General features: G+C 61.2%; 1 protein-coding gene across 1 annotated transcript in view; it reads right to left on the minus strand.

Annotated features, from left to right (window-relative positions):
* INPP5A (inositol polyphosphate-5-phosphatase A) overlaps window positions 1-16,522 on the minus strand; it is a 203,136-nt gene that overhangs the window by 22,738 nt on the left and 163,876 nt on the right. The window contains 1 exon segment of the mRNA XM_037804264.1: window positions 13,167-13,251. Coding sequence (XP_037660192.1) covers window positions 13,167-13,251 — 85 coding nt within the window.

Consider the following 16,522-nt stretch of genomic DNA (forward strand, 5'->3'; position numbering starts at 1 on the left):
ACGCCCAGGCCAGGGAGGCCGTGATGCGCGAAGGCAACGCTGAAGAAGCTGCTGGGAGACAACCTGCAACACCCGCTCTGGCATTCCTGACGGGCACAAGGGACTGTGGCACGGTCCCAGCCCCCAGCTGCCCCGCAGGCCCCGGAGCCTGGGGTTTGGGCTGTCCCCCGGCCCCACTATAGTTCCATCGCGTACAGAAGTACCCAGGACAGGGCCTTGCTTCGTCCGCTTGGCTCAGAGCCTTCAAACACCGCGCCAGGCCCTGTGTCGTCTCTGCAGCAGCTTTCCACTCTCGTCTGTGCCCTGGAGTGTTGCCTGCACGTGCTGTGCACTGAGCTCACCTGCTGCCCTGCAGGCTCCACACGAGAACCTGCAGACCCCGCATGCCCGGGCACAGGGGCCCCGTCTGCTGTGACGATGCATCAGCTGCTCAGCTGCTCCCTACTTTTTGCAGTGACTTTTGGGTGATCTTTCTTGAGACCATCTTTGATTCTGTTTTAGGCTTAAACTATGACACAAGGACACTCATGGCAAACCCTGAGTGGGAAGGACGAGGGGGTCCCACAAGCCTGTGCCAGGGGGACATGACTGCGGAGCGGCCCTGCTCGGCTGGACAAAAAGACGCCCAAGCAGACGGACGGGAGTGAGAGGCTGGGTCCCAGGTGAGCCACCCACGGTGTACCGGGCAGGGGACCCGGGCACTCAGTGACCAGAAGGCAGGACAGCGGGACAGCGGGACGGCTCGCAGCCTGGAGCAGGGCCAGTGCCCTGTGACCGCTGCTCAGCTGGGGCAGCTGCTCATGCCACAACAGCAGATGGAGGAGCCACGGAGCCCAAAGCACTGACTGCCTGGCCCTCCAGGAGAGGGGGCCGAGCCCCAGTGGAGCCCTGCTGCCCCCAGGACTGTTCCTCTCAGCTCCTGGAAGCAGCACACGGGCGCTTGGCTTCCGGGGGCATCGGCTGTGCGGGCACCACGGGAGCAAAGGCCACGGGAGTGAGCTCCTTCCCGCCTGTGGACGGGGCGGCCGCGGGCTCCACCAGATGCGCATCGACAGCGCTGGCAGCAGGATGAACACATGCCCGGCGGTGGCGAGAGGCGCCTCGGGGGAAGCTACAGAGACAGACGCGTTGACTCCTACAGCGGCGGAAACCACTTCGACACTGGGAAAGGGCACGCGGGCTTGCAGGTTTCCTCACTGCAGCTGCTGAGCGTCTGGGCGGCAAATCCAAGCTCTGAGGTGCTCCCTCCGCGTCCATTTCTAGAGCGAGCAAGAGAGCGTCTCCGTCGACAGCGGCCGGCGGCTTCTCGCTCTGGCTGCAGGGTGGACCCCTCCTCAGGCCGAGGGTGCGGCTCGGCCCGGCCCTGCCCTCCCGGGGCTGACGGGGTGACCACGCAGGGGCACGGTGGCTGCGGGAGGAGGCCCTCGTCCCTGAGGGCTGCATGGCCACTGCGGGGAGGGACAGCTGGGAGGGGAGGGGGTTGCCATGGATGCCGTAGGCCAGAGGCCACCTGGCAGTGACCGCCAGCATCTCCAGGGACCCATCCCCAGTGTGCCCCTTCTCCTCAGGGCTCGGCCCTGCTATCTGACCACGGGGCGGCCAGAGCCACCTGCGTCCCAGAGCCCACAGGTCCCAGGGCTGCTGCTCACCCACGGCCCCCCAAGAGTCAAGTGGAGCAGACCACTGACCCCACCTCTGCCTCTGCACTCCAGTCTCCAGAAACGGCACGAAGGAGGAAGCGGGGAGCCTGGCAGAGGGGACTTCAGACACGAGCACCCCGAGACCCGTGTCTGTGCAGAAATGGCAGGGCAGAGGGCGGGGTCAGAGGTGGGGGGCCACCGTCTCTAGCAAGAGCTAATCCTGACCTCGGAGCCGACAGATCAAACCAGTCGCCCTCGCCCCCCGGGCTGTTCAACACACAGAGAACTTGGAGCTGTGAGAACTCCTCGACTTCCTCAAGAGCAGGACCTTCTCTCTACACCCCCCAACCCACAATTTGGGGAGCAAAATTACAAGTTTTAATAGTTCAACAAAATCAAAATGAACGACAAAACCAATCTGGCCACCACGTTTCAACACACTGAGCACAGCTGTTGAAGGAACTGTGCTGACACTTTCTTCAGAATGGCCACAGGAGTTAGTCTTTTTTCCAAACGGAGACCTTTAAAAAGCAACTAATGTTGTGAGGCCCAAGTCTGCCTCGACACAGGCGACACCCAAGTTGATGGCACTGGCCCGGGGCTGCGGCCCCTTGGAGGGCTCCGGGCTGGGACTCGCCGTGGCTCGCCCCACGCTGGAGACTTGGGGTGCAGGCACTGCATGAGACCCGGGTGGCACGCTCCCCCATGCTGGGGGCGCCCCTCCGTCCACCGCAGAGCACACTGCCGAGTGCTGGGGCCACCGGCTTTCAAGTTGAAACCTAAGAAGTCTCTATAGGGAAGACACACATGGCCCCTTACCTCAGGGTTCTGGGGAGCTCCAGAAGCCAGGGCTGCCCTTAGTGGGTCACCCGGTGTGTGGAGCCCTCCACAGGGTCACCCGTGTCGTCTCGCGTGGTGGGGAGGGCAGGAGGAAGCGGGACGTTCGCCCTCACCCTGGACACAGGCTCCGGTGGATGCTGCTCCAAGGCCCACCCATGGTGACAGCTGCCTGGGTTCCCGCTCAGAGTTCAGAACCGTCTACTCTAGTCACCCCATGACAGAAAGCGCATCAGGGCTGGCAGCTCTGACATGAGGCTAGTCCACCGTGGCTCACGGCCTGGACGTCCCCGAGGCCTTGGTGCAGCCAGAGTCCCTCAGCCCGGTCCCGGAAGGGAGGCACCTGCGACACGCCCCCGGTCCCCTCCGTGCATCCTGACGCCCCCTGCCAAGACCCAGGGAGCCGGAGCCCCACTGGCCAACAGCTCGCAGGCCAAGGGTCACCTCCGCAGGGGCAGCGAGGCGGCGTGAGTTAAACAACCGAATTTAAACACACAAACACTTCCTTCTCCCTGAGAACAGAGGAACGTGGTCCGTAATAAAGCAAGTGCTCCATTCTCAAGCGAACTCTCCTCCTGGGCCTTGACACGTCCAACGGACGCCCGCTGAAGGAGCGGACGAAGGAGACGCAGCTCGGGCTGCCGCGTCCTGCGCACGGTGCAGGGCCCTAGCAGCAGGGGTGGGCGCACGGTCTCGGGCGAGGACCTGGCCCCCGGGACGCAGAGCTGGGGGCTGCTGGGGGGCCCTGAAGTCACACTGACCAATTTTTCATGCCCTCCCTCTAAATGAGACCCTGCTCCGAGCTTTTATCCTCTGACAACTTCACGCCACAGAACATGCAGGCCTCTGAGAGTGTGAAATCACAGACAAAGGCCGAGGGGGCGGACGGAGGGGCCGCGGGACACAGGCTGGCCACGCCTCACGGCAGCCGAAAGCAGATGTTTGTGGGACCCGATTCCTGAACTGAGAGGAAAAGCTCGGAAAAGAAATGGGCCTTAAGACCAGCGTAAACACGGGAGCCCGGGGGGCAGGCCTGTCGGCAACGCTCAGCAGAGACCAGCTGGACCCGCCAACTTCCGGGGCCACCCTCTGGTGGACGAGCTCCAAGGTGCCTCTCGGACCAGCCCCAGAAGGCGCGGCCCCGCGGCTGTTCACCAAATGGCGCTGACCATCAGAGCAGAGGGCCCAGCGCCTGCTCGTTCGTTTGTGGGTGTCCACTTGCTCCTCAGGACTGCAACTTACCGAAATCTGCACCCTGCTCTCCAAGATCTCCCGAAAAATAGCAACTAAAATGAGCACAAACCTGTGCTCTGGAAACTGCGCAGAAGCCATGGGCAGCCGTTGGGTGAAGGGAGGGACGTGGGGAGGTGCCTTGGGAGTCTGTACAGGGCCCCCCGGAAGGCAGCAGGTGCGGAGCGGCCCCCGAGAGCTGATGCCGCCGTGACCAAGGCTCCGCAGTGTCCAGGGCCGAGCGCCCAGGACGCAGCCCCTGAACCCTGCCCCTGCCCCGGGTTGTGAGGGGACCCCGCCTCTCAGTGAGCCACATCTGAAGGCTGCCCGGCCTCGGCGTGAGTGATCATGTCGTGTGCTCGGGCGACGACTGGGACCAGGGGTCCCTCTCGCCCCGGCCGGTGGCCCTGGGCCTTGCACGCCCCCTCCCATGGCCTCTGCCCTGCCCCAGGCCTGTGTGGCAGCTTCTCCTCAACCACGGGTCCTCTGCACTGTTGCCCAGTCGGGCAAAGGGGCTGGTGACGGATCCCAGCAGGGTTTAGTTTCATCACAGCAGCTCCTGGGGTAACACGAGTGCTGAAGAAACCAGCTGCCACCCTCAGTTTGAGGCCTCTGGGTGCAGACGTACGCCCTGGCTCCGCGCTGGGCCTGCACCGTGTCTGCCCAGCAGGGACCGGTCGAGGGGGACGGCGCCGCATCTGCCCCATGCCCCCTGCTTTGACCTGAAATCCTGAGGTCTCCCTTCTCTGTCCTCCATCCCGGGAAAGCGCCACGATGTTAAAGAAACCCCCACGCAGCAAACGCCGTGACGCGAGCTTCGTAAACCACGAGAGGGCTCTCCTGGAAACCTGCCCGCGGGTCAGGTAGAAATTGACCTCTGTCCATCTTCTTATTATCCAGATATTTTTGGTAAAATTCTAGCCATAAAAGTGTCTAAAAATAAAAAGGGCTACAAGTGAAAGTTGCGTATGATATTTCTCATGCCTCAGTGATTACAGAAAGGATCGGAAAAGGATTTTGAAAAAGATGCTTTACAAAGAAAGGCTTGAGTCCTTTCATGTGAGTTTTCCTCAAAATAAGTTACTGGAAAATCACTACCTTTTAAATTAAAATTTTTCAAATGACTCTTAAAAAACAATTGATTCTAGAGAACAAACATGATCTTGTCTGTTACAAATAATTCTCCAGTAATGCTGAGCATCGACAGAAATCTGAGTTCTAGACAGCACACTACTAAGTCAACGTAATGACCCTGCTTCGAAAGAAGCATCAGCTGAGGAGGCTGTTGCGGCCTTGAATTCGCTCTTTTGTGTTGGACTCATGGGTCACGCTGCCCAGATCTGCCTCAAGCGCCCAGGGACTAAAAACTACATCTTGGGAAATCACTGAACACATGAAGAAATCAGTGCACGGATGCGAAGGGCTAAAAGCTGCATCGCTGCAGAGTGTGAGAGCCCAGACATCGAATTCCAACCAACAGCCCCTGCGACGTCTGTCTGAGCTGTGGGAACACAGGCCCCGGTGGCCACCGCTCCTGGTGGCCCCATCCACAGACGTCCCCGCAAAGCGCAGACACGTCCACGGAGCAGAGCAGGAGGCGGTACCCTCGGAACAGGCTCCCAGTGGGCCTCGGAGCACCCCCCGTGCAGGTGGTGGCCCTGCTGCCCGGACGGTCGTGCTCGCCACGAGCTGCGCCTGGCAGCCGCCCCCACCTCCCAGCGGGGTGATCCAAGGGCACCACGTGCAAGGGACGAGATGTGGACACCCAAGGAGATGCCACGGAAGACACCGGCATCAAGAACGGCCAGCGCAGCGCCAGCTCTGCCACCCAGCCGCAGGCGTTTCTGATGGAGTGGTGTGGCAGAGACGGGCAGGTGACCCTGTGCTCCCAGGAGGCGGGGACCTGGCGACGGCGAGGAAGGCCAGGGTGGAGGGCAGGTGACCCAGACGACAGGGCTCGTCCCCGGTGATGCCCGTCTTCCTGGCTCTGCTGAGCTGAGCCCACTGCTGGCACCCGGCTCGGAAAACGGAGGACGAGTACGGCCGCCCACTCCCAAGCCCACAGCCAGCACGTCCACCCCAACACGACTCCGGAGAAGACACCTCCCAGGGACTTCCCAGAGGGGATGTGGGGAGCCTGGGCCCAGCGTGGGCAGGGGGGCAGGGGGTGCAGCCAGCCAACACCCGTCACAGCCAGACCCGTGTGCACCCAACAAAGCAAAACGAGATCCAAGGCCTCTGGCCAGCCAGGATTGTTTCAAAGAAGTGGACCTGGCACGGGGATTTCCATGGGTTTCGGGTTGAGGGTGGACCCACTGGTGTGGGAAAGGGTGGTCATCAACAGACTGTAGCCACCTGAAGAGCCCAGAGCTGGGCCTGTTCCTTTCTGGGTCTCCCTTGGGAAACACCCCCAGGTTCGGGGAGACTGGAATGTACTTCACCCTTGGTCTAGAAATCCACTGGGAGCTGCCCACAAGCTGCACCCTCCCTCGTGGGCCCTGGCTTTCCAGAAGATGTGCCCAGTGCCCCCTCTCCCCAGGCCCCGCGAGGAGGGAAAGCGATTAATGGCTGCGGAGAAGAGCCTGAGTGCGGGCCGAAACGGCCTGCAGCAGCACAAGCAGCCAGGCAGACAGAGGCCGCTGTTCCCGAGCCCAGGCCGTGGACGCGCGGTCAGTGAAAAGTGCCGTTATGAGGGGTGGTTGCATCAGCCCCGGGCGGGCCTGCCGCTCTTTGTCTTGTTTTGTCAGCTGTTCATCTGGATCAACAACAGGCAATAAAGGCCCTTTCATGTCTGCCCCCCACCAGCCTGGCAAAGACGGACGCGGCACGCACGGAGCAGGCACCTGGGGACACGCAGGGCTTCTGTGCCGTCACGCCGGGGGCTCAGTGGGGCTCTGTGAGGGGCAGCACCGGCTTTTCCTCGGACCCCCGTGTCTGGGTGCCCGGGTGCCATGCAGTCGGGGCCTCCACCCTCCGGCTGGAGGTGGCCTGGTGCTCGTCTCAGGGTCTTGCCGGGATGCCACCCGGCCCCACCGACCTGGAGAGTCGGACCTGGCTGCAGGGGAGCAGGGCCCCCCCTCAGGTGCTTCTGTCCCGGGGGCAGCAGCAGGCTCTGACCCGCGAAGGGGAGCTGGCTCTGGAGCTGGCGAGGGCCCCGTCGGGCACGGGTGAGGAGGGGACTGTGGGCACGCAGGCAGGACGAGGGGCGTGTCCAGGACAGCTGCTCGCCACAGCCCCGGGTGCCCCAAGACCCCACGGGCACGTGGGAAGCAATTTAAAGTCAAGGATGAACTAGTGAAAGACACGGAAGAAGGCACTAAAAATAGTGAACATCGAACTGATACAAATCAATTAGGAATGAATCAAAGACCCCATATTCTGGAGCGGGGTCCCCAGATAGACGAAAAAAGCCATGAACTCCTTGATTTTTCTATATAATGGGAATTGTTATTTTTTACACCAGCTGGCGATACTGGCTGATGTTTATAAAGCCCTTGGAACTTCCTGGAAGAAAGTCCCTTAAATCTACAACTCAAAAGGGTCACTGTAATTAAATATATAATATAATTTATTTCTGGTCAGAGTCACAGGCCCTATAAAGAAATAAGCCAATTGGAGCAGTGTTTTAATAAAACTGGTAATTAGAAAGTAACTTAAAAGACTTAAACTAATAACTGTCGTTTTCTAATCCAAGACTTTTAAAAACCAAGTAAATAAAGTGAGGAAGGTTGTTTGGTGACCATGTCCCACGGGCGGTCCCTGCAGGGCCCGTGACCTGCGGCCTCTGGAACAAAATGGTCTGGAGCGTGGGGCCGAGATGGGAGGCGGGTGGGGGACTGCCCCGGCCAGAGCTGCTGCCCCGATTTAAGACAAAACCCTCACGACCCAGGGCCTCCCTCCCTCCCCGCGGCCACCTCCCCGGGGCGGGGCCTCCCTCCCTCCCTCCCTCGGTCCCCCCTCCCTCCCCACTGCCCGCTTGTCCCCAGCACTGACGCACGGGGCCGATTCCCGATAGACCCTGCTGGAGCTTAGCATGTACCTGTCAGCAACTGGCAACCGGTTTTTAAGAGGCTCGCCAAACCGCATCCATCACGGGCACTGTCAGGCAGGGATGGACGGCAGGTGTGTGGCGGGCGGGCGAGCGGAGACGGGCATCCCTGGCACCGCCGTCACTCCCTGTCACCCGGGGCCAGCTGAGCGCGCCAGCTGCCAGCTGCCACCACGCAGGCAGAAAGCACACCCTCCCGGCAGTGCAGCAGCGGCTGTGCCCGGAGGCCGCGTGGCGACTGGCCCAGGGACGTGCAGTCCTCTCAGGCGGAGCAGGATAATTGTGTTTAATTTGTGTGTGTTTTAATTACAGCCCACGTGGTGCTGAGTTTGAGCCGAGCGCTGTCGTTGCGGCTCTGCCCGGCAAACATGTCTGCTAATTTGCATCTGCAGTGGGAGAGCCGCTGCATCCTGCAGGGAAGGAACTTCCCACCTGCACGGGCTGTGGTGGGGACAGACCGGCTGATGCCCAGCGGCCCCTGGCCACCCACACGCCTCACAAGCAGCTTCTGAGGGTCTCTGGGCTTCGGCGGAGGCGGCTTTCCAGGCTCACCGGCCCCAGGTGCTTTGGAGCTGGGTTTTCACTGACCTCCAGGGAATCAGGGAATGTGGGGGGAGTGTGGGCAGGAGCTGGGAGTACCTCGCCCAGCAGAGTGCCCAGGGAGGGCGGGACCCGGGGCGGCCAGGCGCCCACACATCAGCACCCGCCAGGCACCGCGGGATCTGCTGGTGCCTCCAGACAGCGGCACGGCCCCCAGGCCCACGGACACCTGGACACACGGGCCGTGCCCCTGCCCACCCCAGAGGGGCCATGTGGGCCCCTCCCGGCCCAGCTGCCCCCGTGAGGACAGGCGGGCAGCGCCCACACAGCAGTTAGCAGGAAACATCTGCTGGACAAATAAGGAACAAACGTCAGAACTTGAGAGCAGCAAACTTCGACGGTGCAACCAAACCTGGAACGTCGACGGCCTCCCGAGAAACTCCCTCACTGGAGCCGGGAGCGGGAGCGTGTACCCCGGAGTCCGCTTGCGAAATACTGAGCTGCTCAGATTTCAGATGATTTTTTTTTTCCAAAGACCCTCTAATTCCGAATAATTTTTAACTACAAAATACAAAGACACTGAAATACAAAAATGTACCAAACTGAAGGAAGAGTGTGAGGAAAAAGAGATCATTAACCTGCAAGTGTCCATCAGTCCTCACGGTCCAATTAAGGGAATGATCGTGGCCTGGGACGCCAAAGCCCATCGGGGCGGCAGGACGGTGGAGCTCGGGGTGCGGGTGCCAGCAGAGCCCGGAGAGGGCCTGGGGACCTGCGTGTGCCCAAGTTCCCAGGGGCTGCCGGTCTGGGGAAGCCACTGCCCCAAGGACCCCCACCCTGAGGACCCCCCACCCCGACGGACTCACCCGAGGACCCCCCACCCCAATGGAGTCACCTGAGGACCCCCCACCCCAATGGACTCACCTGAGGAACCCCCACCCCGATGGACTCACCTGAGGAACCCCCACCCTGAGGGGAATCCATCCCCGAGGACCTCTGCCCTGAGGACCCCTGAACCTGACCCACCCCTGCAGACCCCTGACCCCAATGGACTGGCCATCTTGGAAGACCCACCCCTGAGGAACCCTCACCCCGAGGGACCCACCCTCAAGGACCCCCACCCTGAGGACCCCTGACCCTGATGGACCCAACCAGAGGACTCTCCACCCAGATGGACCCGCCCCCAACGGAATCCAGCAGGAAAAAGCATCAGCACCTCATGCTCCCCGGCATGTCTTCATTACACAACTTCACTTGGGAAAAGCTGGAGGAAAAATGAAACACCTGGTCACACCTGGTCACCTGAACAGCCCTAGGTCCACAGGTTTAAAAGAGCCACACAGGCATGAAAACCTCCAAGACTCGATCCATGGATCTGAAACACATTTATTTACTTACTGAGCAAATAATTCAATTAAAAAGTACTAAATCTCTGGGTTTCTCAAAAGTGAGGGGACCACGACCCAGAACCCTGACCCTGAACCCTATAGGTTTAACGTGTCCCCCAGAACAGAACCACTCCGAGAGCCCGGAGGCCGGGCGTGGGGGACACAGGACGCTCCCAAGGCACCTCCCGGGGCACCCAGTGGGCCTGTCCACGGCCCCCGTGGCCACGCGCCACCCCTTCCTGCACGCCGACCCCCAGCCAGCCTTGCAGGGGCCGGGGGAGGCCAGTCACCCTCAGAGACCCAGGCCCCCCACGGCCCTCCCCGCCCGGGCCACACACAACGCTGGGTCCGGTAATCTCTGAGCGCTTGCTGGAGCTCCTCGGGGGACGGGGCCACGTAAACGCACAGCATTATGATTTCATTAGCGATCGGAGCCACTGCTGGGCCACCCAATTTAGCGGCAGGCGTCTGCGTCAGAAGCCGCCCACGCTGGCTGCCGGCTGAGCTGCGGGTCCGGAAACGCGCGCCTTCCTGCGGCCCCTCTGCCAGCCCCCGCGGCCCCGGCGGGCGGGACAGGGAATCGGTGGGGCGAGGGGAGCGCTCGGGGGGAGGCAGCCGCCCAGGGGCGCAGAGGGGCCGGGGGAGACGGCAGGAAGGGGGTGGGGGCAGGCCCCGCAGGGTCAGCTCTCCGAGGAAGCCGCAAATGGAAATTCCCCTCGTGATTCCTCACCGGCACCCTGGACGGGAAGCCCCACGGATGAACTCAATTTACCGCAGGAGGAAGAGAGCGCTGGAGAGCTCAGTGGGGCTTCCGTGGCCTCCACGCAGCGACACTCCCTGGAACCTTGCGGGGTGGACAGCAGGAAGGTCCTTGAAACATTCGGGGACCTCCAGACACGCAGCAGTTTTTGGGGAACACACCAACCACCCACGAAACAGCCCACTGCGGAGGCCCGCGGAGGAGAGAACGCACTTATGCCTTTGTAGTTTGACTAAAAAACTACGCGTGAAGGTAGTTTTGGAAAAAGCACTCACTGTTTTATTGATCAAATGACTATTTGTGGCCTCACGGCTGCCTCTTGTCCATCCTGGCCGGCGGCATGGGGGACAGGCCTGTGCCCCGGGCCGGGGGACTCTGCACCAGGCTGGACCCCTGGGGCGGGACATGGCTTGGGGAATGGGGCATCGCGCCTCCTGCCCTGCTGGGAGCAGGCAGAGCCCCAGGTCGGATGTGCAAAGGGAAGGAGGCCCTGGGTGCGGCACCCGCCCCACCTGCCGGCCTCCCCGGGGGCATCGCACGTCCACCCGAGAAGGGACACCCAAACCGCCCAGACCCAAGGTGTCCTCACTAAACCTTAAGTTGCTGAGCTGCCCACTCTCCCCGAGGGGCTCACCCAGAACGAGCGCCTGGCCTGAGTGCATGGAGAGCGGCTGCCTTTTTGATGTTTGCTTGAGAGGGAAAAGGCCGTTTCTGATGCTTTCTTGACCCTTCCTGACAGGCGATCATTGGGCACTCAGTTGACCGCTCAGATGTGGTCCCTCAAGGCCACCCCCGTCACCCCGGCCCTCGCAGGCAGCAGGGAGACCCAGGCAGCCAGGGGCAGGGGGCAGCGGGGTCCCGGTCCTTGGACAGCCCCTGCCCAGAGGTAACAGGAAGTCAGGATCTTAGGAAAATGTGCCTCTCTGGAACCTGGGGGCTCCTGGGACAGGAGGGACAGCCTGTGGGCGAGGCAGGTGGCCTCTGTGGCCCTCGGGGCGCTGCTCGGGTCAGGAGGCGCCCAGCCACCGGGCCCCAGAGAGCACACAGAGCCTGCAGGACCTCGGTGTGGGCCTGGCCCCCGACTGACCAGCTCGGCAACCTCAAAATGAGGAAAGAAATGCGGACTGAAGGAAATTATTTTATTGCCCCAGTGGAATTAATTTGTCACTTAGAAAAGCTACACATGGTCTAAATTCCTCTCTGCCTCACTCAGGTCCCCACCGCCTCCTCCACGTCCAGTGAGGCCCTCTCCGAGGAGTTCCTGGGCCTTTGGAAGGACTCATGCTTGTCCAGACCTCCAGCCTGTGCACGCTGAGGCCGTGCTCTGTGACGCCGTCAGCTCAGTTAGGTGAGAAGAGAGGATTTCAGGAGAACATGAATCATCTCATCTATAAGATGGTCAAAAGCCGGCTCAGGCCTGTCTGTAAGAACGATTTTCTACAAGGAGGGAAGACCCATGTGCGACAGCGTTGGCAACTGAGCTGTCACAGGGAGGGGACAGCCCACACCGCGCGCTCTTAGCACCCACACCGACGGGAGAGCGTGCCCAGCGCCTTCGCTTCCGGCCGTCCAGCTGCTGGGAGGTGAAGCCGACACCCACCAGTTGTCCTGACATGCCCGGCCAGGAGCCCCCGTGGGTGGATGGGGGGTGCTGCCTTTCTGCACCTCCTCCCAGCCAGGAAGGCTGGTGTCAGGGTGCAGGTCACAGGGCAGAGGTAGTGAGAACCCCACCCTGCCACCGGGGGCTGCAGGACCCCTGTCCACACCCACCTGCCCAGAACACCCCTCACTTGCTCGGAACTCCACCCACCTGCCCGGGACTCCACCTACCTGCCTGGGACTCCACCCACCTGCCCAGGACTCCACCCACTTGACCGAGACTCCACCTACCTGCCCAGGACTCCACCCACCTGTCCAGGACTCCACCCACCTGCCTGGGACTCCACCCACTTGACCGAGACTCCACCCACTTGACCGAGACTCCACCCACCTGTCCAGGACTCCACCCACCTGCCGAGGACTCCATCCACCTGTCTACACCCGCCTGCTCCAGACTGTCACGAGAAAGTCAACCACCCATGCCTAGGCCACCGTTCAGGGGCAACCAAGGCCATGCGGCTGCACCCGGCAGGCCCCTGCTCCCCCCTCCGCCCTTGGTGCCAGGCTGGGGGCCCCAGGCTCTGAACCTGCCTCATTACCCTGCAGGAGACCAGCCGGGCCTGGGAGGCCCCCAGAGACCAGACAGAGAAACAGCGAGGAATTACAAAAACAAACTGAAGAACTAGCTTACAGATACATAATTACAACATGAAGTACGGGCTTTCGTAGTTGCTAAATTTCCCATGAGAAAAAATCAGTTGAAACCCAGTCGGTGTGGAGCTGCGCGCTCTCACCAAGCAGCACCCCACCCCCCGCCCCACAGTGCGCAGCCCCCGCGAGCAGCCCCCAGCGCCCACCCCAGAGCGCCCTCTTTTCAGCGGACGTTTTCCGGCAGTGCAGGACAGACCCTGCGCTGCCCGACAGTAAGCTCCCGCTGGCAAGCAGCAAACACCTGCCCGGCAGGTGAGTCTGGGGGCCTCCAATTCAGCTCCAATTCCAACAATAACCCCCTTTTGGACAGTAAAGACTTTTCCTTTATTAGGAGTTTTTGCCTTAAAACAAAACCAGCGAAAATGCCAACGTTCCTTCTGTCAGGCCCCGGCCGGGGCAGGGACAAAGCTCACCTCCACTACGGACTTGGAATCCAGCCGGAAGTTGAAATCGCCAAAGACGAAGTAGGACACTTTCTCGAATCGCTGATCGACGATTCTGGGGGCGAGAAGGAGACAGGGGTGACCAAGGTGCCCACAGATGGGCAAACAGCACCCGACCAGCCCCGCACCCCACTGCTCCCACCCCGGCCCCGAGGGAGCCCCCCAGGACCGGGCAGTACCGGCTCGCCAGCACCACCCGCCGTGGAGGGCGGCTCTCCCCACGCGGCCACGCGTGCTGCCCACGACGGGCGGGGGGCCGAGCTCGCAGGGCACTCAGCCCCAGCCAGCGCCGCATTCGGGTGTTTTGGTGGAAAAGCCACAGCCTGAGCCAAAGAGAGTCAAGGGCCAAGCAAAGCGATGCTTGAGTAAGAGACGTGAGTGAACGAGGGAGGCAAAGGGGAGGCGGCTTCTCCCAGCCAAGAGGACACGAGACTCCCGCGGGGTCAGACAGCCCAAAGGGGCCACAGCCCCGCCCGCTCCGGACGGCTCTCCCATCCGGCAGGGGCTTCCAACCCTAAGACATTTCAAAGACATCAGGCAGCAGCCACAGCATTGTTTTTCTAGCTGGACACTCTTTGCTTAAAAATTTTTCCATAATTTTAAATCAATCAAAATCCACTTCATAAAGAGGTTTCCGCTGACAGATGCAGGCATGGCAGACATCCGAGAGCAGGCACATGAAGCTGCTCCCCTCGTAGATCCCCTTCCTCCCAAAAGGAAGGCATCAGCGCTGCTCGCACAGGCACCCCAAATCCACCACCCACCCCAATGGTCTGGGAGCAGGTCACCCCGAGTTACTTCTGGTTCAAAGGCAGAGAAAACCCCTTACATCCCCATATTCACTGACAGGTCAAACTAAAGAGTGGAGTCTGTCCGGAAGGGAAAGGAAGTTCCAGTTGTCACCACCCAGCTTGGCTTTGCCTGCGTGGTGTCCTGGGGCGGGGACTGGGCAGGGAGAATTGCTTTCCCAAATGCAAATCTAACCAGTTACCGAGAAATCCCAGTGAGCCGCCCGCCCCCCGCCCAGCAAGGCCCGACGTGCCCGAGCAGTCTGCAGGCAGGGAGCCCGGGGCAGAGCCGCCCTGCAGAGCCCTGGAGCTGCTGCAGGGGGCCCAGACAGGCCCTCGGGGACAGGGACGGGGGCCCCTCGGGGTCGGAGACAGGGACAGGGGCCCAGACAGGCCCTCGGGGACAGGGACGGGGGCCCCTCGGGGTCGGGCACAGGGACAAGAGCCCGTGGGGTCGGGGAGCACTGAGCTGGCTCAAATAGCTCCGCAGCCTTTTTTTGCTCAACTCCCTGAGAACGAGCCCTTCTGTGAAAGGGACCCCAAGGGAGGTGGCACCCTTCGGGCTGCTCTGCCCATGAGCTGTGGTGCTGCATTGTCCGCGGCCCGTCTGGGAGACTGAAGTCGCCAGATCGCCCAGGTCGGCTGTGGCCAGGCCGTGGGCTTCTCCGGCAGAGACGGGGAAGGCTCCGGACACGTGACGTCCAGCTCTCAACAGGCTGCTGGACGGCGGCTCTGCCAGTTGGTAAGGCCGAGATGTCGGGTCCTGGGACGAATCGACCTTCAGCTCACTTTCCGCCTCTGTAGGCAACACAGAGCTTCATTTCTGTTTCAAGTTGCACAGCCCACCCAGTGAGGCCATCTTTCAATATATTTATTGGAATTTGCATTTTCTTTTGTTTTACTTTTAATAGCCTGTTTTTCCATTTGGTGCCTCGCTTTTTTTTTTCAGTTCCCAGGATTTCTTTTTAAATTCTAGATATCGGTGCTTTGTCTGTAATAGACATGACAAACACTCATCTCAGAATGTTGCTCGTCTTTCCATTTTGTCCGTTTCCTCGTGTCTTCTCCGAGTCCCTCACGCACCCCGGGGCCTGCCCCACACCGTCCGTCGGGTGGCAGGCCCACCCGGAGCCCCAGTGGGCAGAGGCTCGGCCTCGGGCTTGTCCCTCCACCCAGGTCCTGCCCCTGCCCACCAGGGTGGCGGCCTCCCCGTGGGTCTCTGACTCCGCTTTCCTAAACTGCCTCCATCCATTGCTGCACCAGAGTCACACTTGCAGTTCACACGCCTTACTGCAGAGAATCCCTCTTGTTTACAATTCTTTAAAAAATTGTCTCAGCTGTTTTCATATTCCTCTAGCATACTAAGTTCACATCATCTTTCCTAAATCCACAAAAAGCCACATTGGTCTTTTAATTGGACTCACTTTCAATGTGTACATTAACTTGAGAGACACTTGACGAGCGGTGCAGGTGGCCGATCAGTTCCTTCACTTGCTGTGAAATGATATCTTTCCACAGAGGAGGTGGCTGGTTGGGAACGCACTCCCGGGGCTGTGGGCACAGACGGGCACTGGGCTGCAGCCGCCCCTGGGCCTCCCCATCCCGTGGACCTCGGTCTGGGCCATCCATGAGGACGTTTGTCCTGCAGCTGAGCACTTTCCAGGGAAAGCTGACCTTCGGATGTTGGTGCAAACTGGGAGGCTGGCCTCGCAACCCTGCCCCAGGCTGTGCACAGCACCCACAGGGGAAGCGAGGAGGCAGTGGCAGGCCCGACCCCTACCAACGACCCCCAGGTGTGGCCAGCGCCACGTCCAGGACCTGCAGGGGCCACCCCAGCAGGGCAGCCTCACCGTCCTCCCGAACAATCCCTCCAGGGTCACCCTCAGCTCAAGGCTGCCAGGCTGGGACTGCTCCACTGAAGTCCGTCCAGTTCTGTGGACAGAACTTTTCCCCGCTGAGGCCACACAAGGAAGCTCGCACTCAGCCCCAGGGCACAACCCTCCACGGGGGCAGCCCCGAGGCAGCACAGCGCCCCAAGGTGACGAGAGTAGGGGACACCCTCACCAGAGACACAATTTTGCTTGTTGAAAAAAATGATACACTGGCCGCTGGTCCCCCTGCTTGTGCTCGCCCTGCTGCCCGCCGGCTGCCCACTGGCCATCCCAACCTCACATGCTAACGCCTGATTCTCACCGTCTGAGGCCCCCCGAAGGCCCTGCGGACGGGCTCCCAGCCACTCCAAGCCCCCCTGCCTGTCCTCCTGTCAAGAGCTCAGAGGCAGTGCCCACTCCACACAGAAAGGCTGCTCGAGCTCACCCGTCCCGGCCTCGCGGGGATGGTGAGGGTCATGCAGTGGCGCCAAGGTGCCTGGTGTGAGAGCGGGCGCCCTTCCTCCTGCCCAGCTCCACAGACCCCGCCGGCACCTCTCCCACTACATCCCCCAACCCACAGCTCCTTTCGCTCACGCTGCTTCTTCATGTGCTGCTCCCCAAGAAGCACAATGCTGACAATTTTGGGGGGCAACAAATTCGATGGGTA

The sequence above is a fragment of the Choloepus didactylus genome, chromosome 15 (genome assembly GCF_015220235.1).
Source record: "Choloepus didactylus isolate mChoDid1 chromosome 15, mChoDid1.pri, whole genome shotgun sequence".
Lineage (NCBI taxonomy): Eukaryota > Metazoa > Chordata > Mammalia > Pilosa > Megalonychidae > Choloepus > Choloepus didactylus.